The following is a 23763-nucleotide window of genomic DNA, read 5'->3' on the forward strand; positions in this document are numbered from 1 at the left end:
AGGTCTTATCAGTAGTCGGGCCCTAACTTAGAAATGGTGTTCTTAACGTTGGCTTAGAGGTTAATATTTGGAAATAATGCCACCTCTTGTTTGGTTATTTAGAGGAAGTTGGATTTGAATCTGCACACGTTGATGTCCTGATTAAAATCAGGGTCTTAACATTAGAGGAATTAAAAGGAGAACTGTCAGCTAACAGTTACTGCCATTATTATGTAGTTTTTGAAAAAGAATAGGAATAGAAGAATATCACTTGGGAAAATGCTCATTATACATTTTTAAATGAAAAAAAGCAGGGTTAGTTTTACATTCTTGTAAGATTAAACAGATGTACTTGAGAGACTTGAAGAACTTATACTAAAATGTTAGTAAGGTCCATTTCCATGACAATGCATTAATTTTGTAAATTTCTCTCTCTGTTTAAGAAAAGGCAAAAATTAAACCATGTAGTTTGTTTTCACCTAGAATGTATACTTTTTAAGCAAACTTATGGTGAGACTGTTCTTGTGTCTTTTGGGCTTCAAGTACTTAGTTGTAATAGAGGGAGAGAGGTTTTTCTTCTGGTTACAGATGGAAGTTGAGAATGAGGGCAAGGCGGTGGGGATAAAGATAAATGTATGGGTATGAGAGAGATTGCTTATGGCATCGTCATTTCCATTTTAAACCGTGAAAAATAAGAGATTGCCTGTGTAGTCACCTTGAGGGGCAAGAAAAGGATGTAATAGGAGTAGGTACTGCTTGAAAATGTTCTTTCCTCCAGCAAGCAGATCTTAACTCAGTAAAACTTGGTTTCCACAGGTGGATACGGGAGGAAGAAGATAGTTTTATATATGGGCTGTTGAGAAAATTCAGTTATCTAAGGAATTTCCTGTTAAGTTCTTGGCCTACATTATTTATTTCGAGTTTAGCTCTTTTAAATAATTACTTTTCTTTTAAAGCCACATGTTTATTTCCATTTTAAGCAAACTTCGTCAGTGGCATAAGACAGGGATGGCAGATTGGTTACAATCACACGTCAGCTCCTAGAGTGACTAGTTAAGAGTGTTTAGACTTTTGTAGGAAGACTGTTGTAATTGATTAACAATGTCTGTTTTAGCTCTGTGGAGAAGTCTTCTGGTTTATAATCCATTTTGTGTGATCCTTTGGATGTATTAAGGCTGCTTGGTAGTTAATACAGCAAAAGTATCAAAGAATGAGGGAGACCAACTATTGGATACCAAACTTAAGTGAAATAAGTGAAAACAGTAATTCTTGTGCAGGCTTAACTTTTAAATCCATGGTTTATAGAGGAAATTAACTGTGATTAGAACTGCACTCTATCCAGTAAGGCCACAATCCATATATGACTATTGAACTCTTTAAAATGTGGCTAGTTTGAGAATATGAATTTTAAATTTTTATTTAATTTTAATTATTTTAAATTTAAAAATGGAAGCCGTGTACAATGGTTTCTGTTAAATAAACCATTTAACAGAATGGTTAATTCTGTTAATTAACTTAACAGAATTTAAGCTTAATTTTTTTGATTCAGTTCAGTTGCTCAGTCGTGTCCAACTCTTTTCGACCCCATGAACTGCAGCACGCCAGGCCTCCCTGTCCATCACCACCTCCCGGAGCTTGCTCAAACTCATGTCCATCCAGTTGGTGATGCCATCATACCAATCATCATACCAGTTTTCTTGGTAGAACTGCATTTTATTTTAACCATTGCATCCAAACATGAGTGGGAAGCTTTTATCTCTAGGCCTGGAAGTGGCACCTATATCTGCTATTGACAGTACTTAGTTAACACACGCATCACTTCATGTGTGTATTACCCTCCCCCCGCCTCCTTGCTGAGGCCATGTCAGGTTTGTCCTTAGCAAATTCCAATTTTACAGTACAGTGTTACCAACTACAGTCACCATTTAGGCTTTTTTTGGTTAGATATTGATAAATGTGATACAATAATAATTAAGTTCAGATTAATGTTTTCAGCTTAAATGCAGAACTAACTGTTTTTTCTTCTTACATCAGAATGTCTTTTGAATTATGCTCCAAATCTCAGCTCTCAATGACCTGAACATATTTAATGACTTGCTTTATTCCACACCACACAAACAGCAGTCTCCAGGTAATAATTCCAAAACTACCATCAGCAATAAAGTAACTGAAAAAAGATTCAGTATTTTTCTTCCCTCTTTTAATTGTTTTGTCCTAAGGATAAACCCCATTAGAAATGTACAATCAAATTACTATGCTTTGAAGCCACTTGTAGGATATTTCTTCTCTGGTTAAGCCACTAATTGGATGCACAGTTAGGCCCATTTTATTAATTTGACATGTAATTTTGGGGAATTCCTTTTTAAAATTTAATTTTGTTTTATAATTGTGTAAATTGTTTGCATAGTTGCAAAAAGCAAATCTAAAAAACAAAGTATGTTTAAAAAATCTTATCCATATTCTCGCTAACCTATTGACCTGTGGCCCCATATGCAGTTATTTTTTAAAGATGTTATGTTTTATCCTTTTTTCTTAAAAAGTAAAAAAATATACTTTTGTATCTTTGCTCATTTCATAAGTGGTAGCATTCTATAAACATTTTTTTTCTTTTTCACCTTAGCAGTATTCTGGAGATTGGGTGTGGTGGTAATAACAGTATCTCTCAACATTACTTCTTACTGCAGTGTAGCACCCTAATGTTTGGAGATCCCATAATTTGTATGACCAGTCCTCCATTGGTGGTTGTATTGGTTGTTTCTAGTCTTTTCCTATTGTAAATAGTGCTGTAATGAATAATTACATATATATTTTTGCCGGTGATTCTTTGAGATTCCTAAAAGTGAGATTATTGGGACAAAATATAAGCCTGTATGTAATTTTGCTGGATATCATCAGCAGTGAGTGTATCAGAGTCTTCCCCTGCAACTTTGCAGAGTACCTTGTCCTGCTTTTGGATTTTCGCTGGGTGGATAGATGAGAATATTATCTCATATTAGTTTGCATCTGCATTTCTTTTCTATGACGAGCAAGGTTGAATGTTATTAAACATGGTTAAGAGTGGTTGCATTGCCTTTTTTTTTTTTTTTTGAACTCTTAGATCTGTTTCATTTTTTCTATCCCTGGCCTTTTTGTTTTTAGATTATATATTAATTATAAGTTGCTGGCTACCCTGCTTGCTCCCCACCCATCCCCTCCCTCACCCTCCCAGAGTTTATTACTTGTCTTTGAATTTTTCTCTGAACTTAGCTTTGAAATTGGTCTCTGAACATTTCTTACTGTCTGACTGTGAGTTGTGCACTGGAGTTTGGGGAAAATGGATGGGTAAAGGATGGGGCCATAAGATTACAGTAGTTTTTGTGGTGATGAGAAGCTTGGTTGTAATGGTTAACAGGTTGTTTGAATTTCTGATGTTCATTGATGTAAACAGGATTGTAAGGTAGAATGGATTTAGTCCATGTCATTGTACTAGTGGATGTTGTGATCTTTTTTGTTGTTAAGTTACCGTTTGTTAAGTAGAGCCCTGGGGTGTCATGGATGGTGACCTCAAAGTTCAACAAAAGACTGTAAGGGAAAGTGAAATGGAGAAATTTATTACTCACAGGTCCTGGAGGAGGTTCATAGCTTGCCTTGAGGGGACACATGGGGAGGTCAGTGCAGGCAGAGAGTAAGCCAGCGGGACTTAAGGCACCTGCCTTTATTAGGGTCGGAGGGTGGTATGCTCTGTGGTTCATCAAACTGGTCTGGTAAGTTCTTTGATTCAATTGGGCTTTTCTATTAAAAAAGTATAATTCTAATGCTGCCTTTCTATAGAACAGATGTTTAATGAATGCTAACCAAAATAAATATTGGGCTTTTTTGTTCTTATTTCAGGCTACAGACAAGAGAAAAGCTTTAGAAGAGACCAAAGCCTATACAACTCAATCCCTAGCTAGTGTCGCTTATCAAATAAATGCATTGGCTAACAATGTGCTCCAACTGCTGGACATCCAAGCCTCTCAGCTCCGGAGAATGGAGTCTTCCATCAATCATATCTCACAGGTAACAGCTTGTGAAAAGCTTAAAATTCACATTTAATTAACTAGCAGCATGGTAGGTAGCTTGGAAATAAGGATTCCTTACTCATCTTCTTACTGACTAGTCATTATCACTTTCAGCTTTAGCTTTGAGTTTAGTAAGACTATTCTGTGTGTGTGTGTGTGGTAAGATACACACCCCAGTGGTTACTGGTCTGTGGCTTTGTGTTAGTATAATGCCGACCTTACCAAATAACATTAGACGGTGTTCCCTCCTCTTCAGTTTTAAGCAAAGTGTGTGTAGAATTGACTTTCATCTATTAAATTGATTTTCATTCTGGTCTTAATTATTTCTTTCTTTGTCCTTACCCGTTTACCCTAAATGCTACATTTATTATGTATTTTTTTTTAACTGTAGTAAGGGAGTTTTTGAAAAGCAGTAGATTGTATTGTTATTGGATTAAAAAATTTCTAGAACTTAGCACTAAACCTGTCATATTCTAAGCATTCAGTAGTGTTTGTTAAAATTTCTCTTTAGGAAGGATTGGTCTGTATACTATTCAGTATAATACCTGGAAATATTTAATAAACATTTGAATGGAGAAATAAGTCCTGTGAGCATGTCTTTTGGGTGGCATTGAAGGAGTGATGTTTAAGTTGGGGTTTGATGGGAGCCTGCTCATTTGATCATACGAACATGGAGTGCAAATGCGTTCCAGTCTGAGATAATGGTCTTACACAAAGTCATAATGACTTGTTCAGGGTGACTAGGATGTTTGTTTTGTTTAGAATGAGGAATGTACCTGGAGGTTAGTTTTGAAAGTTAAATCTGAAGTTCTAATTCATTTCTCTCTGATTTGTTTTCATTGATGAAGCTGAATAATGGCTTGCATTATGCTAGGGGAGTGGGTGTATCCTTTTGCTGCTTTCCGTATCTGCTTGGTGGTAAATACACAACTCCTGAATCAGAGCAGCATGCTGAGCAGAAAAAGAATATCCATCTTCCCTCACCATTGCCAGATGGCAGACTGATGTGATTCAGCCCTGAAGCAAGGATGGGAGTATCCTTCCGAAACTGAAGACTCTGTTCTTTACTTTCAAGGCAGACAGCTGGCTATCCTGCCTCTGTTCAATATGCTTTTTTGGAGAAATGAATCACCCAAATCCACATTCTGCCTCAGATAATCTATTTGGGGTGTTGAGGAAGCAAACCTTCAGACTCCTCCCTACTAATCACAAAGTTTGGGCTAAACCATATTTTTGTTGTTGTTTAGTCACTAAGTTGTGTCCAACTCTTTTTGACCCCATGGACTTGAGCCCACCAGGCTCCTCTGTCACTGGAATTCTCCAGACAAGAATATGGAGTGGGTTACCATTTCCTTTTCCAGGGAATCTTCCCCACCCAGGGATTGAATCTGAGTCTCCTGTATTGGCAGGTGGATTCTTTCCCAGCCATCTGGGAAGCCCAAACCATATTTTAGTTCTGTTCTGATTAATAGTAATAACTGAAGAGTGCTCTCATTTCACTTAGAATAAAGGCTACATTTTTCTAAAAAGGGGCTAGAGCCTTCCTTTTTCTGGTCTGATAATAAGAGGTGAGTTTGGGAATCTTTGCAGATCTTCTCACCTTTTGGTTGTCTGTTAAGCTGTGCCCCAGGCTACAGCTTGAACCTCCTAGTCAATTGCTGAGTCTTTACAGTTGCCAGTCTTGTTTCAAAGCCTGGAAATGGTTTTTTGCTTCCTATGGTTTTAAACCTCAGATATCTTAGTGTGGTATAAAAGGCCCTTTGGTCTGGTCTCTTCCAACTCGCATCACATTCCTGCCATGCTCAACTTGTTGAAGTCTTCTAAACATAGCATGCAATTTTGTGCCTCTTTTCTGTAATCTGTTTGTCTTACTTGGCATTAACTTTGTTCTGTCTCTGTTCTGCTTAACATAAGCACCATCTGAAGTCTTCACTGATTACTAGCACGGGGTAGATACTGCTGCTCTCTTTGTGCTATGCCATCTTACTTGTTCCCCCTGGCATCAGTGACTTGAGCTCCATGTCTGTCTCCCCCTCCTCTCTTTAAAGGTAAAGACCATCCTGTATAAGTACCATGTCCTGACTGACTGTGCCCCAGGAGTTATTCATCTTTTTATCCTCAGTACATAGTTAACTGGCACGTAAGAGATGATTTAAAAAGTATTTTTTGAATGAGACAGTGTGGTATAGACTGCTTTGAACTCATAAAGATCTCAGTTTGAATCCTAGTTCTGTCTGCATGTGATCTGTTCAAATTACCTAACTTTTTTGTGTTTCGTTTTCTTGTATGCAGAGTTGGCCCATTAGTGCTGATATTAAAAGATGAAATAAGGAATTGCATGTAAAGAACTTAGCCTAATACCTGGATATAAAATGTTGGCATTATTAATCATCATAGCTAATCATCTGTTCTCTCCCTTTAACATTTGACCTCTCTTGCATTAGCCCTCTAATCAACATTCAGCATTTTCCCTCCATCTTATAAAGAAGCTTTCCTTACCATACCTTTTGAGAGACTGCCTTTTCTCTCTTGACAGTTCACAGACTAAGTTCTCGAATCTGTCATCTTATGGCAGTCTTCTTCCTCGAAACATATATATGTATCAGTCTATTGTGCTTTGATTTTGTCTCCTATCCTTGGATGTTGCTTTTACAAAAAGGAACAACGATATTTTTGTTGTAATTCTAGAAATACTTTTTCGAACCTCTTCCTTGTTGCTCTTACTTGTGGCATGTGACACATTTGTGATTGTGTTTGTGTGTTTACCTATTTAATGCCTATTTCTTCTCTGAGAGGTAAATTTAATGATGAAGAAACCTCAATTGTTGGGTTCATCACTGTGTCTTGTCTCTAGTGTCTCCTTTAGGGTCTGATAAGGAGTAGATCCTTGAAACTTTAAGTTACCCTGTGGCACTTTTAAAAATCTAGTCTTTTGTGAATGAGGACTAATCGTTTGTGAAATAGAGGAGAACAATAGAATGGAAAGATGAGCAATCTCTTCAGGAAAATTAGAGATACCAAGGGAACATTTCATGCAGAGATGGGCACAGTAAAGGACAGAAATGGTATGGACCTCACAGAAGCAGAAGATATTAAGAAGAGGTGGCAAGAATACACAGAAGAACTATCCAAAAAAGATATTCACAACCCAGATAACCACGATGGTGTGATCACTCACCTAGAGTCAGACATCCTGGAATGTGAAGTCAAGTGGGGCCTTAGGAAGCATCACTATGAACAAAGCTAGTGGAGGTGATGGAATTCCTGTTGAGCTATTTCAGATCCTAAAAGATGATGCTGTGAAAGTGCTGCAGTCAACATGCCAGCAAATTTGGAAAATGCAGCAGTGGCCACAGAACTGGAAAAGGTCAGTTTTCATTCCAGTCCCAAAGAGAGGTAATGCCAAAGAATGCTCAGACTACCACACAGTTGTATTCATCTCACACTTTAGTAAAGTAATGCTCAAAATTCTCCAAGCCAGGCTTCAACAGTACGTAAACCATGAACTTCCAGATGTTCAAGCTGGTGTTAGAAAAGGCAGAGGAACCAGAGATCAAATTGCCAACATCCGTTGGATCATTGAAAAAGAAAGAACTCCAGAAAAACATCTATTTCTGCTTTATTGACTACGCCAAAGCATCTGACTGTGTGGATCACAATAAACTGTGGAAAATTCTGAAAGAGATGGAAATACCAGACCACCTGATCTGCCTCTTGAAAAATCTGTATGCAGGTCAAGAAGCAGCAGTGAGATCTGGACATGGAACAACAGAATGGTTGCAAACAGGAAAAGGAGTACATCAAGGCTGTATATTGTCACCCTGCTTATTTAGCTTATATGCAGAGTACATCATGAGAAACGCTGGGCTGGATGAAGCACAAGCTGGGATCAAGATTGCCGGGAGGAATATCAATAACCTCGGATATGCAGATGACACCACTCTTATGGCAGAAAGCGAAGAAGAGCTAAAGAGCCTCTTGATGAAAGTGAAAGCGGCGAGTGAAAAAGTTGGCTTAAAGATCAACATTCAGAAAACTAAGATCATGGCATCCAGTCCCGTCACTTCATGGCAAATAGATGGGTAAACAGTGGAAATAGTGGCAGACTTTATTTTTTTGGGCTCCAAAAATCACTGCAGATGGTGACTGCAGCCATGAAATTAAAAGATGCTTACTCCTTGGAAGGAAAGTTATGACCAACCTAGAGATCATGTTAAAAAGCAGAGACATTACATTGCCAACAAAGGTCCGTCTAGTCAAAGCTATGGTTTTTCCTATAGTCATGTATGGATGTGAGAGTTAGACTGTGAAGAAAGCTGAGCGCTGAAAAATGGATGCTTTTGAACTGTGGTGTTGGAGAAGACTCTTGAGGGTCCCTTGGACTGCAAGGAGATCCAGCCAGTCCATCCTAAAGGAAATCAGTCCTGAATATTGATTGGAAGGACTGATGCTGAAGCTGAAACTCCCAATACTTTGGCCATCTGATGTGAAGAACTGACTCATTTGAAAAGACCCTGATGTTGGGAAAGATTGAAGGCAGGAGGAGAAGGGGATGACAGAGGATGAGATGGTTGGGTGGCATCACCGACTCAGTGGACATGAGTTTGAGTCAACTCTGGGAGTTGGTGATGGACAGGGAGGCCTGGCGTGCTGCAGTCCATGGGGCTGCAGAGTCAGACACAACTGAGTGACTGAACTGAACTAACTACTGTTGTTTTTAGAAAGTTCTCCATTTCAAAGGAAAATGAACATACCCTAATGTAAATTTTGAATTATCAGTTATTTGATGCAGAATCTTAAATATAGTACTGAGTGTGGTCACTGAATATATTTTTGCCTGCATGTTGCTTGAGAAAGTCCAAGTATGAAGAATTAAGGGGCTGAAATGGATTAGGTCCTGTAATTAGATATTATCAGTGTCTGCATTCATCTCCACACTTGCACTCTGCCTTGCGGTTCTTGTGAAACAGCCAGGCAGGAGCCGGTCAATAAGTAAGAGCAAGAATTGACTTTTACCATTAAGAGGAAAATTTCTTTGCCTGTTACTTTCATTAAAAACCCACCCATACCTCTATCAAGTGATATCATGTCAGTCCTTACACTTTGCCTGCAGGACAAAGGCTGGATGGTAGTGTGGTATGGACATAAGCACGGTCTTGTCTCCCTTTGCCTCTCTAGCTTCGTTCTGTCCCTCCCTTCCTCCACACTTTGGGCTTCACACATCCTCATTCACACAGTGCTTTAGCAGTGTGCCTTTGTTGTGGCCAGTCCCTTTGCTTGGAATGGGTACCTACTCAATTTCCTCTGCCTAATTCCTGGTCAGTCTTCAGCTTCAGTTTAATTGCCTTGGCCTCATGGAAAGCATTTCATTGGTTCCAGAAGAGTAGATTTGATCTTGCCTAGTACTTCTGTGCCTGCTGCTGTATGACAGGTAACTTCTGTTTGATCTTCCTTGATTTTTCTCTCCCCTCTGGTCTTTGTCCTGGGAGGCTTACCATATGGATTATGTCCATGGGCATCTGTGACTTCTGGCTTCAGAAAGAGTGCAGCCAGTGTGGACATGGTCAGGTCAGCAGCAGTGAGGAAGGCAAGCTCAGAACATTTATTTCTCTGGTTTCTTCCCAGTGGACTGGCTGTGTCCAGGACAAGTCCCTGTTCCTCTCAAGGTGGCCTTGTCTGGGTGACTTCGTCGTCCTCATTCTAGTGATCCTCCTGCGCTTGTCCTTTTGCATTTAGGATTTTAGCTCTTCCTGCTGAGAACATTGGCTCCAATACCTCCTGTTCCCCATCCCTTCCCATTCCTTTGTCTTTAGTCCCTCTGTTATAAATGCTCTTTGAATTCTTCTAATTAGAGTATCTCACTAGTTTCTGATTGGAAGTCTGGCTAAAGCAGCCCAGCTTATGTTATTTCTCATACTGGCCCCATCTCTTTTCTCCTGTTTTTGCCTTTGGTCTCACTTAGGGAAGCAGGAGGCTTAGCTGATGAAGTTCTAGAGCATCCTCTTTACACTTTAGCCAGGTTAGTGCTGCTTTTGTTTATATTACATATTGAGATTCTGTGTAAGAGTTGACTTGAAATTAGGATGAACAATAAAAAAGGTTTGGAAGTCAGTGACTGGACTGCAAGAATAAAAATCCTAAAATCTTTTTTTTTTTTTTTTTTTACGTTTTTAAGGTGTTTATTTACAAAGTGAGCACAAGCTCTTCAGGAGCTGGTGGACCCAGGCCGTTTCTTCTTTCTCCGTCTGGCTTGGAGAGCGCCTTGGGTCTGCTCCCAATTGGGGAGCTTCCGCTTGGCAGCTGCCTCCAAGGAGGCCCAAAGTTCATCTGTCTCTGTGTCTTCTGAGGGCACCTTGTTGGGCTCCTGAGGCTCTTGCGGTTCATCCTGCTCCCAGTTATCCCTGCCTGACAGGAGAAGGCAGTTCAATTGAGATTTGAGATAAACCTTATGCTCCAGGCCCCGTGGATTCCGGATCCTGTGTATCCTCAAGACTCTGTCCAAACCACAGGAGGCTAGTAGGGGCTTTGAAGGGTGGCACTGCAACCCTCGGACGCTGCCCGCCAGTCCCTTTAGACAGCTCAGCAGGCGCCCTTGTCGAAGGTCAATTTCTGCCAGCTGCCCATGAGTATTCCCCACAATCACTGAATTGCCCTCAGGAGTGAGGGTCATGGCTGTCAGTGGGTACTCTCCGTAGGTGGCCTCAAGGACTGGCCTGCGCTGAGGGGAGGCTGGATCATAGACACGGACCTGGTGGTACCCTGTACAGGTGACGAGCCTCTGTGACTCTGGGAGGAACTGTATGTCCTGGTCCCAGATGGGAACCCGCAGGTCGAGCCAATCATTCCGTACATTCTTGGCCCTGAACAAAGGCTCCTCAGATCCCTGCAGGTCCCACACCTTCAGAGCATTCTCCTTCCCACCAGTGGCAACGATGTGGGGGCATGCTGGGTCTTGGCGCATCCTACATACCCCAGGGCCCACCCTCAGTTCCAGGAGTGGGTCAGAGGATGCCTCCTTGTCCGTGTCATGCCAGACTCGAAGGATCCCAGAATCCACACATGTGATGAGGTTGCCGTCGACCTGGGCGAGGCCTCGGAACGTGCCCTCCCCTCCAGGACACTGCCTCTGGCCCTGGAACCTGCCTTCTTCGGTGCTGAAGTGCTTCACTGTCCCATCGGCACAGCCCACCAGGATCTGTGTCTCGCCGCCCGCACCCCAACACAGGGCGCTCACCGCCTCTTCGCGCCGCGGCTGTCCTGACGCCGTGAAGTTCGCTGCCTGTTTGCGCTGAAGGTTCACTCCTTTCAGGATGCCAGTGTCGGTGCCAACCCACACATGGTTCCAGCGTGCAGCCGCAGCCGCCATAGCCCTAAAATCTTTTTAACAGCATTTAAGTTTCTTTAAGAGGCCTGGCAACTGCCTTTATTTTTAGCTTTATTCCTTATTACTAACCCATCTAGGATTTTTAAGTTCTAGGGATAAAAATATCTCTGCATACCTGACTTATATTACAGGCTTGTTTCATCTGGTCAAGTCCCTCCCGTTCATCCTTGAGGTCTTACCCTGAATTTTATTAAAGGGTGGTTTTCCCCAATGCCCTTTTCTGTCCTGTCTCCTACCTGTGCACATATTATTAGAATTCTCTTCGGATTGTTTTTTACAGCATCCTATAGTTCCCTTTCAAAGCATTTATTATTAGAATTATCTAGTTAATTTGTCCTGTTCTCTTTGCCTTCTGCAGGGTTCTGCTGTGATCATCCCAGTGCCTAGCATGCATGCATCTGTTAATTTCAACAAATAAAAGGGAAGGAAATTATAGTGGAAGGTCTCAGAATCTCTTTAGAGAAGCTCAATGCAAGAGACTTTAGAGCCATTGGAATTCATTATAGTTTTGAATGGGGCTGTCCCCTTTTAATTTCAGTTGATGGGGGAAAAGATCATTGTATCCTTATCTTAGAGAAATTTTTCTTGGTTGTGTTCCTTCATAGGTTAATGGAACATTGATTGCTAATTACCTCTGAATCAGTGAACTTAAAAAAAAAAAATCTTGCTCTCATTTTTGTGAGTAAGTAGTAAAGATGACTTCAAATATTTTTTTTGGAGGGGAAGGAATGACAATTTTAAACTCACAGAAAATTGCAAGTATAGGACAAAGAACTTTTTTGTTTCGAACTGTTTGAGAATAACCTGCTGCTATGGTGCCCCATCAGTCTTGAAATCTTGGGGGTGTAATTTCTAGACACAAGTACATGCTACTGCATAGCTGTTATACAAGCATCAAAATCAGGTGATTAACATGAATATATTACTACTCTCTACTCAAATTTCTACTGCAGTCTGCCAGTTTGTTCAGTAACTTTATGGGAAATTGAGCCAGTTCAGAAGCGTTTAGTTATCCTGTCTCCTCAGCCTTCTTCAGTCTGCCGCTGTTCCTCATCTACACTGGACTTTTCCTGACCTTGATACTTTTGAAAACTGTAGACCAGTTACTTTGTAGAATGTCAATATGGATATGTTTAATGTTTCTTCATGAGTAAATTCATGTGATAAAGAGACTTTTTGGAGGCAGTAGCTTCCTATTTAAAAACCACTTTCATTGTTTCAATTTTGTTAAGAATACTTTTTTGTTTACTTTTAAGTCTTTTTCTAAGTGTTTCTAGCATTAGGGCTTGTAAATTCATAATAATATCCAAAGATACAGGAATTCTGTTAAAGAATCTGGCATGACACACATCAAGGCATAACACCCCTAAGAATGTTTTGTTAGAGATCCAACAAAATTTACTGTCATAGGAATTTTTATTCCAACTTGTCAAAAATAATTAATTGTGCTATATTTTGCCATTAATATCATTGCACATTTAAAAATCCTTTGGTCTCTGAGTTACAAGTGGTACTTGAGAACTTCTGAGACATAAATAAATATATTTAATTATGGCAGAAATTATTTCTAAAATAACCCTCTTGGTTAAAAACAAATTGTGTGCATTTTAGCTCTGAAATAATTGGAAAATCCAAATGAAGGCATTAGAGCCACTGTTCGAAGCCTATTTTTAGTTATATTTCCTTTGAGCTGATTTCCTTTCTAGCCACCTGCAATTTTATGTGCAGTTACACGTTTTCATTTTTTCTAAAATTGTCCCCTCCCTTCTCCAAGCTTGGCATGAAAGTAGCTTCTCTAATGTTTTTAGTTCTTTTCGAAGAGCAAAGTATAAATTATAAAATCTCCATTGAGTAAATTCATGTAAAACTATTTTTGATGAAAGACAGCATTAGTATGGAATAAAGTATTCTCTGGCCTAGAGTTTTTAAAAATTATAGCCTATTTTGTCTTGATACCATTAATATTACTACATGTTAACATACAGAATATACCCTTCCCTTTCTTTTGCTTTCAACTTTTTCCTTTTAAGATTTGTCTCTTCTAGGAATAGCTGAATTTTATTAAAAAAATACAGTGTGGGAGTTCACTTGTAGACTAGTGGTTAGCATTCCTCCCAGCTTTCCGTGCCATGGCCCGGGTTCAATCCCTCATTGGGGAGCTGAGATTCCACAAGCCAAAAATAAAAAATTAAAAACAAAAATGGTGTGACATTTCTTTTAACTGGGACATTTATTGCATATACACTTAATGTAGTTATTGAACTATTTGGATTCAGATGAACCACCATTATTTTGTACCTTTTATTCATGTCATCTATTCTGTTAACTTTCCTTTCTTCTGGATTAATATTCTCTTTCAGATTAACATTCTCTGGAGGCCTTACTGTGTAAGTATGCACATGTATGTATGTGCATATGTGTGTGTATGCTGCCTCCCACTTATGGTGAATTATTTCCTTATGTGTTTTATAAATTTTGGTTGTGAGCCCGTCTTAAGATAACATCTTTGAGATCTCTCTGCATGCTGAGAGTGATACATTGGTAAGATAAATTGAAGACGTATTCCTAGACAGTTTTATTCTGTTACTCTGCCAAGTGTTCTTCGGGTATGATCAACCCAGGACTATTGAGAATTTTGTACCTGAAAACATGAGAACTTGTTATACTTTCTTGGATAACTGCCCTCCCCTTCCCCCTCAGGGGTGTATGTGTGTGTGTATTAGTTTCCTAAACACTCTTCTGATGACATGAGCTCATATCAGTAATCCTGAATAATCTTTCTATCTCAAGATTCTTAATCACATCTGCAGAGATCCTTTTGCCATGTCACTTCTACTTTCCCACATTCAGCAAACCAAGACCTTCTATTTTGTTGCCATTTGAAAGTGAAATTGTTAGTTGCAAAGTTGTGTCCTACTCTTTGCGACCCCATGGACTGTAGCCTGCCCGGCTCCTCTGTCCTTGGAATTCTCCAGGCAAGAATACTGGAGTGGGTAGCCATTTCCTTCTCCAGGGGATCTTCCTGACCCAGGAATTGAACCGGGGTCTCCTGTATTGCAGGCAGATTCTTTACCAGCTGAACTACCAGGGAAGCCCTTGTTCCCATTTGGTGTAAGTCTTAAGTCTGTTAGTGGCCAGCAAACCTCTATGGAGTAACATCTTTGATGTTTTCTGCTCTGATCTTTAGTCCCCCCTTCTCCCTCCTCCCTGAATTTTGTTTGCTGTATTTAATATTGGACTCTGAATTTTTAAAGAGTCTTATCAAGTATGTTTAGGCAGTTCATAAGTGAGAGTTTGCAGGTGTCTAATCTGCCATATTGCCTCAGTTGGTATTCCTTTTTCCTTTTTGTTTTCCTGTTATCTTTTAATTTTAAATGCTTTTAATTTAGCCTTGAAAAAAAAAACCCCAACCCCCAAAACCTCAGTGAATCTCATCTTTGAACAAGCTTGTCTTTAACTGTGGTTAAAGTCAGTTTTTCTTCTTTGAGTACTCTGTTTTGCTCTTACCAACAAACTGCCTTTTTTCTTTTAATCTGACTCCACCTGTCCTGGGTTACTCTGTTTCTGATGCTCAACCAGACCAAGACTCTCTCTTGTTACTTCCTGTTTCCATTCTTGACTGTCTGGTCAGGTGGTTCTCTTTCAATACGAATTTCTGTTTTCTGTTTTTCTGTCTCATTTGAGCTAAAGGCATATAGATAATTCTCTACTGAGCAGTTATCATTGGACTGCGTTTCACAGTTCCCTCCTCCTGTCTGATAGTATGTGAGTGTGCCCAGGCCAGTCAGAATCTACCAAAGGGACTATAGTGAAAAGCTGAGATCTGTTTTGCCCCTTTCTATACTCAGTCTTGTTCTCTAGAGCACTTTAATAGTAACTACTGTGTGTCAGGCCTGCAGTGCAGGAGACCCTGGATTCACTCCCTGGGTTGGGAAGATCCCCTGGAGAAGGGAATGGCAACGCACTCCAGTGTTCTTGCCTGGAGAATCCCATGGACAGAGGAGCCTGGTGGGCCACAGTCCATGGGGTCGCAAAGAGTTGGACACAACTGAGCGACTAAGACGCTATTGTGTATCAGATGTTTTACACATGTGAACACCTGTGAGTTCATTCACCCTCAAAAGCAACCCCACTTCACAGATGAAGAAACTGATACTCAAAGAGGTTATTTGACTTGTTCAGAATCATACATCTATTAAATGGCATTATTTGAACCAGGAAGTCTGGCTTTAGAATCTGCTTTGTTACCACTGTGCTGGACCACTTTGGTTTTAGAATGAAAATTATTTTCCCTCCATACTTTGAAAGGCAGTCTAGTCCATTTCTTCTAGCTTCCAGGATTGTCCCTGAGATGTCTGATATATCTGATTCTTTGTATGTAACTTGCCTTTTTCTCTCTGAAAACTTTGGAATATTTATTCTTGTTAGCTGTAATATTTTGAAATTTCATAGGGCTGTAACTTGGTCTTTTGAAAGTATATTATGCTGGCGTTTGGGGGATATGCTGCTGTATTTTGGGGTGCTGTGTGTTATTTCTTTAATTTGTTTTCCCATATATTCTGGGAATATTCATAGATTCATATATTCCCATTTTTTCTAGATGCAGATATTAGACCTTTTAAATTAATATTTTAGTGCTGTTCTCCTATCTTGTTTCTTTACCTTTGGAAGACATCTCAAAAATAAATTCCAGTGTATCAGTTAGTGTTCTTTATAATTTTTCAGAATGTTTGTTTCTTTTTCACAAGTTGGATTTTTGTCAATGAATTACCTTTTACGCTTCATATAATGCATACATATATGTTTCATGTAATGTAAATCCTTTTCAGAAAAGGATTCCTCTAATCTATGCAAAATTTGGGGGGGCGGTTCTTTTCGTTTCTGTTCTGTTTTAGGTCTTCCCTCACCCTGCCATGCTGTGTTGTCTCATATGATCTGGTGGTTCTAGTCTTATGTTTAAGGATGAGGAACTAAAATGCTTAAGTAGAAACTATAAATGTGTAACGGAGACTGTCACTTGGTGGGGTGAGCAGGCCTTACCCAAATCTAAGAGACAGTTAATTCTCCAGCTTTTAGCTCTGTTCCTCACTTTTTTTTTAATTTATTTTTTTATTGAAGGATAATTGCTTTCCAGAATTTGTTTTCTGTCCAACCCCAACATGAATCAGCCATAGGTATACATATATCCCCTCCCTTTTGAAGCTCCCTCCCATCTCCTGCCCCATCCCACCCCCTAGGTTGATACAGAGCCCCTGTATGAATTTCCTGAGCCATACAGCAAATTCCCACTGGCTGTCTATTTTATATATGGTGATGTAAGTTTCCATGTTACTCTCTCCCTACGTCTCACCCTCTCCTCCCCTCCCTCTGTGTCCATAGTCTATTCTCTATGTCTCTTTCTCCACTGCTGCCCTGAACATAAATTCTTCTGTACCATTTTTCTAGATTCCACATATATGTGTTAGAATACGATATTTATCTTTCTCTTTCTGACTTACTTCACTCTGCATAATAGGTTCTAGGTTCATCCACCTAATTAGAACTGACTCAAAGGCCTTCCTTTTTATGGCTGAGTAATATTCCATTGTGTGTATGTCCACAACTTCTTTATCCATTCATCTGTTGATGGCCATCTACGTTGCTTCCATGTTCTGGCTATTGTAAATAGTGCTACAATGAACAATGAGATACAGTGGAATATCTCTCCATTTGTTTATGTCATCTTTGATTTTTTTCATTAGTGTCTTATAATTTTCTGTGTACAGTTAGTTCTTTTGTCTTCTTAGGTGAGTTTATTCCTAGATATTTAATTCTTTTTGTTGAAGTGTGAATGGAATTGGTTCCTTAATTTCTCTTTCTGATTTTTCATTGTTAGTATATGGAAATGCAAGTGATTTCTGTGTATTGATTTTGTATCCTGCAGCTTTGCTAAATTCACTGATTAGCTCTGGTCATTTTCTGATACTACCTTTAGGGTTTTCTGTGTCCAGCATCATGTCATCTGTAAACAGTGACAGCTTTACTTTTCTGGTCTGGATTCCTTATATATCTTTTTTTCCCAATTGGTGTAGCTAGGACTTCCAGAACTATGTTGAGTAATAGTGGTGAAAGTGCACACCCATGTCTTGTTCCTGATCTTAGAGGGAATGCTTTCAGTTTTTCACTATTGAGAATAATGTTTGCTGTAGGCTTATCATATATGGTGTTTACTATATTGAAGGTAGGTTCCTTCTATGCCCATTTTTTGAAGAGTTTTAATCATAAATGGGTGCTGACTTTTGTCAAAGTTTTTTTCTGTATTGAGATGATCATATCGTTTTTATCTTTCGATTTGTTAATATGGTGTATCACATTGATTGATTTGTATATGCTGAAGAGTCCTTGTATTCCTGGAATAAACCCAACTTGTTCATGGTGTATGAGCTTTTTGATGTGCTGTTGGATTCTGTTTGCTAAAATTTTGTGGAGGATTTTTGCATCTGTGTTCATCAGTGATACTGGCCTGCAGTTTTCTGTTTTGTGGGTGTTGTCTTTGTCTGGTTTTGGTATCAGGGTGATGGTGGCCTCATAGGATGAGTTTGGAAGTGTTCCTTCCTCTGCAGTTTTTTGAAAGCGTTTTAGAAGGATAGGCATTAGCTCTTCTCTAAATGTTTGGTAGAATTCTCCTGTGAAGCCATCTGGTCCTGGGCTTTTGATTTTTGGGAGGTTTTTGATCACAGCTTCAATTTCAGTGCTTGTAATTGGGTTGTTCATAATTTCTATTTCTTCCTGGTTCAGTCTTGGAAGATTGAATTTTTCTAAGGATCTGTCCATTTCTTCCAGATTATCCATTTTATTGCCATATAGTTGTTCATAATAGTCTCTTATAATCCTTTGTATTTCTGCATTGTCTGTTGTAACCTCTCCTTTGTTCCTCACTTTTAAAAGAAAAACAGTTGTATTGAGATAGAATTCACATACCATACAGTTTACCAACTTAAAGTGTATAGTTCAGTGGCTTTTGTTATATTCATGGAGTTGCACATGCATCGCCACAGACATTTTAGAATATTGTCATTACGTCAAAAGAAACCGCCATCCTCCTTGGCTATCACTCCTCAGTCCCTGCCTTCTCTCTCCACCTAGCCCTCAGCAACTGGCCGTTTACTTTTTATCCCTGTAGATTTGCCTGTTCTGGGTATTTCATATAAATGGTATCATGTAGTAAGTGGTCATTTGTGATGTCTTCTTTCACTTAGCATGATGTTTTCAAAGCTCATCCATATTGGAGCATGTGCCAGTGCTTATTCTTTTTTACTTCAAAATAGTATTCTATTTTGTGGATATATCAAATGTATCCATTTATTAGTTAATGAATATTTGCATTTTTTCCAGTTGGGGTATTACGGATAGCGCTGCTATGAACATCTGTGTACCAGTTTCTGTGTGGACATATGTTTTCAGTTACGTTGGTTATATACCTATGAGAGGAATTGCTGGGTCCTGTGGTAACTCTGTTTAACCCTTCACGGGACTGCCAACTGTCATCCAAAGTGGATGCCCCATTTTACATTCCTGCTGGCAGTGTGTCCCGGTTTTGGTTTCTCCACATGCTCAGCTCTGTTTTATCTATTTTTTTTAACAGCCATCCTAGTGGATATCAAGTAGTATCTCACTGTGATTTTGATTTTCTTCCTCTCTTTTGTAGTCTAAAGAAACTGTTGCTTCCGAATTCTCAGCCTCTCATTTTTTTTCTTTTAGAATAAATTGCCTTGCCATCTGCGGGTGTTTGGGGTTCTAGCTTCTCCTGTTGTTCTGTTCAGTTAGTTAACGTTGCCTCCATTTGCTTTCTCACATTTAATGATTTGTTGGACGTTCTTGTCCACTGATTTTTCTCCTCTTAAATCCCTTTATCATTCTGGAGAAGAAAAAAAAAATGTGTATGTGTGTGGCAGGTGGTACATACCTGCCAGGTGCAGAGTGGTAAAGAATACACCTGCCAGTGCAGGAGACGTAGGTTCAGTCTCTGGGTCAGGAAGATCCCCTAGAGAAGGAAATGGCAACCCACTCTAATATTCTTGCCTGGGAAATCCCATGAAAATCCATGGACAGAGGAGCCTGGCAGGCTGTAGTCCATGGAATCTCAAAGAGTCGGACACAACTGAGCACCTAAATATGTGCGTGTGTGTATAAATATATAAAACCAGTGTAATCAGTTCTTTTAATCTACCAACTTGTACCTTAAAGAATTATTCTTTCTTTATGAATATCCCCAAATGATGTCCTTTCTTGTAAGAATTGCAGGATCAAAAATATTCCTGTGATGAATATGAAAGAAATGAGGCTCAGAAGGGGTTATTATTAAGTACACTCCAAATCCCTTTGAAGTGTTGGGTTTAACCCTTTTGATCACACTGGTTCGATTTGTACTCCTTATTATATGTTTAATATAGCTGGAATGTCTTAAATGAACTCAGTAACAATTTTTAATTTCTAAGATTGTTTTTAAGAGTTGTATTTGGTAGTGGTTATAAGCTTTAACTGGTTTAACACCATCTGATAAACTCGGTTAAACACTTGAGTATGGATTGGGGAACAAAGAATAATAACAATAAAAGCTACCATTAGTTTTTTCCAGATGATAGGCACTGTTGAAAATCCTTTATCCATATTAGCTCATTTAAACCTTCATATTAACTGTGTGAAGTTGATAAAATTATTTGTTTTTAAATTGTCTGTTTGATAAGAAAACTGAGGGCATGGAATAATTAAGTAATTGCTCCAGTCTACACAACTAGTAAATGGTAGAGTTTACTTTTAAATTTATGCAGTTTGGTTCTTGAGTCTGTGCTCTTGAAGCCATTATATTACAGCACCTGACATTTCTACAGAATTTTTAATATATTATCTTTTTGAGAGGATAGGGACACTCCTGAAATATTAAAACATTTTTCTGGGCTCCAAAATCACTGCAGATAGTGATTGCAGCCATGAAATTAAAAGATGCTTACTCCTTGGAAGGAAAGTTATGACCAACCTAGACAGCATATTGAAAAGCAGAGACATTGCTCTGTCAACAAAGGTCCGTCTAGTCAAGGCTATGGTTTTTCCAGTGGTCATGTATGGATGTGAGAGTTGGACTGTGAAGAAAGCTGGGCGCCGAAAAATTGATGCTTTTGAACTGTGGTGTTGGAGAAGACTCTTGAGAGTCTCTTGGACGGCAAGGAGATCCAACCAGTCCATCGTAAAGGAGATCAGCCCTGGGTGTTCATTGGTAGGACTGATGTTGAAGCTGAAACTCCAGTACTTTGGCCATCTGATGCGAAGAACTGACTCATTTGAAAAGACCCTGATGCTGGGGAAGATTGAGGGCAGGAGGAGAAGGGGACGACAGGATGAGATGGTTGGAGGGCATCACCGACTCAATGGACATGGGTTTGGGTGAACTCCGGGAGTTGGTGATGGACAGGGAGGCCTGGCGTGCTGCAGTTCATGGAGTCGCAAAGAGTCAGACACGACTGAGCAACTGAACTGAACAACAACAAGGAGTAGTAGTTGGGAATAAGTACAAGTTCATGACCTGACATGTAAAAGATGAACTGTGACCTAATGTTCTTTTTTTTAAAAAATTTTTTGAGGGGAGAAAATTTCTTTACAGTGTTGTGTCAGTTTCTGCCATACAACACAAATCAGCCATAATTATACGTATATCACCTCCCCCCTTAAGGCTCCCTTTCCCCCCTTAATGTCCTTTTAAAAGTTCATATTTACTTTAAATCCTGGTTTGGGTAAAATGATTAAATCAAGCACATAACAAAAAATATATATTTTTGAGGTGGATACATAATTGCCATGTAGAGTGTTGTAAAGTGTGCATTATATTCTTAAGCAGGAGGTTAGCGGACAGAAAAATGTCCTTGGGTTGTACTGAAAAATTGGGTGTAGGCCAGAGTGTTAATGACAGATTCAGTCTTTCCCAGGATAAAATATTTTGGAATAATTCTGAGTGTTTTATTATATTATGTTTTTCCACCAGAGTCTTATTTTGCAGCTCATCTTTTCTAAATAGATCTTTTTTATAGTGTGTATATATAGGTCATTCTGAATCAAGTTAACTTCATGGTTGATTGGGACCTTGTTTCAGGCTTATTGAACAAAGGCCTGTAACACAGAATTTTGGGCAGAGGGCCATTTCCAAAGTCTGCTCCAAAAGAAGCTGTAACAGACAAAGATTGTCTCTTTCTTGGCTGAAGGCTTTCTGTGTGTGGCTTGTCTCAGGCCTCTTTTACACTTTTTCTACCCCTTTCATACTCCTTTTTCTATTCAGGGCAAAAGTGTTTTGGTTTTCATTCTTTAGTTACTCTTTCAATGAGCATTTATTGTGATTTTACTTAGATACAAGTTTCTTTGCTTGAAACCTATAATGCCTCCCTGTATGGGCACTGGCATTTATGGGGACAGTAGCCCTTCCAATATGATAGTGTAGAAAATATGTGAAATATTAAGTAGTTTTGCTGTGTCATATTCTTTCCCGCCTGTCTTTCGATAATTAAAAAGGATTTTTTTTCTGGAGAATATATTTAAAAGGAGCATATGCTCTCTTTCCTTCCTTCCCAACTTTACCCCCTACCCCCTTTACCACCTTGGAACTTCCTAAAGTGGTTAGGGGGAGTATAGTTAAAACATTGTATTTCTGTACAGTGACTTTAAATAATCATGTCTTAGAAGGGAACAAGACAAAATGTTAATCTGTATTTAATCCAAGTGGTGTGTATATTGATGTTTGTTTTATCATCATATGTTTGGAGCATTTCATAATTTAAAATAGCTAAACCTGAAAAAGGGGGAATTTAAAAATCTTGGCTACTTGTGAAATTTTTCTTTTTTATTTCAACATTCATTTTAAACTTTTTCTTTCTAGATAGAATCACTCCTGGAATACTGTGCATGTTCTTTTCTTTGAACCTTTGCTTTCTACACAAGTTATTTTACCTATTCCTATTTACTTCCCCTTTCCATATTATTAAGGGCTCACTTGACCCTTTAAAAAGAAACCATCAAATTTGGTTTTCCGATTTTTTAGTCTTTCTTTAGTAACTCCTTAATATGAGTACAGTTCAACCTATTTTTATTCATGCTCTTTTAAATTGTCTCTTATCTGTAGGCAGATGCTGTGTTTTCATACCCCCTTGGCCTTTTTTTGTTTTGTTCCTTTTGCGTTCACCTCCACCTCCACCTCCACCTCCACCCCCACCCCCTACAGTCTGCTTTCTTCTGTTTGGCCTGCCAAATACAGCTGGCTAAAGTGAGGTTTCTTTTATGGAGTCTTACGATGGTGCTCCAGGAATATTAGTCATTTTTTTCCTCCCTGCTCTGTTTGTGCTTTTTGTGCAATTAAATACTTCAAAAAGTTATACTTAATAACATTCAGAAGAATAAATGTGGTGTAACATAAAATCTATAACAATAAACATGTGATTCTACCACCAAAGTTTACTAGAAAATGGTCAGTTCTACTGTGTGCTTTGATCTACTCCCAAGGAGTGTTGTTATTTTCTTGCCCTTTTAAAGTTTATCACATGAATGTGTATCCTTAAATAGTTATTGTTTAGTTTTGTTTGAGTTTTATAAAATAGATTCAGCCTATGTGTAGTCAAAACCAAAGCTCTGTATATAACTTGCTTTTTTAAATTCAGCATTATGTTTCTACATTCATTTATCTGTAGTTTCATTTATCTGTAATTCATGTATTTCATTCATATTAGTTCATTCTCATTAATGTAATAGTTCAAATATAAATTTGCCACTTATTTGCATTTATATTTAATTAATCTGGAATTGGCTTTTCCTTCTAGTGAGTGTGAGGTAGGGGTCCATTTTCTGTGCTTCTTTCTATCTGGCAAACTAGTTGCCCTATTTAAGTAATGCATTCTTTGGCCCTGTGCACTCACTGTAAGGTAACAAGGTTCCTTATGATCATGAGTTTGTTTCTGAGCTCTGTCTTCTGTTGAATTGGTCCATTTATTTGCTCTATCTAAGAACCCCGCTGTCTTATTTACTTTGGCTTTATAATAAACCTGGTGTATTATAGTGGTTTCACCTGAGCTGCATGGGGCCAGAGATTGCTGTAAGGGTGCTGCAACCTGGTAGTCCCTCTCAACTTGGGAGACTCTTGAATTTTATGTTTATTAGAATTGAAAATTAATTTTCTCTATATCAGGCTGCTTCTTTTGACATCTAAATATAAAGTGTGAAAGTAAGGAAATTCAAGTGTGAGGGGGAACCAGTCTCCCTGGGAAAGCTAACTTTGGCTTGGTGAACACAGTCATGCCGACATACGGATGTTTCAGGCCTGTTCCCCTTCTGCTGCCGTATTCACTC

General features: G+C 39.0%; 1 protein-coding gene and 1 pseudogene across 13 annotated transcripts in view; one reads left to right on the forward strand and one right to left on the reverse strand.

Annotated features, from left to right (window-relative positions):
- Nucleotides 1-23763, forward strand: part of ABI1 (abl interactor 1) — an 81518-nt gene that overhangs the window by 26626 nt on the left and 31129 nt on the right. For 12 of the 13 annotated variants that reach the window (XM_020891473.2, XM_020891472.2, XM_020891468.2 and 9 more), the window contains exon 2: nucleotides 3850-4017. In XM_020891473.2, the coding sequence (XP_020747132.1) occupies nucleotides 3850-4017 (168 nt within the window). Of the gene's footprint in view, nucleotides 1-2020; nucleotides 2111-3849; nucleotides 4018-23763 lie in introns of those variants that run through there. The other variant, XM_020891465.2, reaches the window with a different exon arrangement.
- LOC139036560 (WD repeat-containing protein 74 pseudogene) lies at nucleotides 10161-11394 on the reverse strand (annotated as a pseudogene).

The sequence above is a fragment of the Odocoileus virginianus genome, chromosome 9 (genome assembly GCF_023699985.2).
Source record: "Odocoileus virginianus isolate 20LAN1187 ecotype Illinois chromosome 9, Ovbor_1.2, whole genome shotgun sequence".
NCBI classification, from domain to species: Eukaryota; Metazoa; Chordata; class Mammalia; order Artiodactyla; family Cervidae; genus Odocoileus; species Odocoileus virginianus.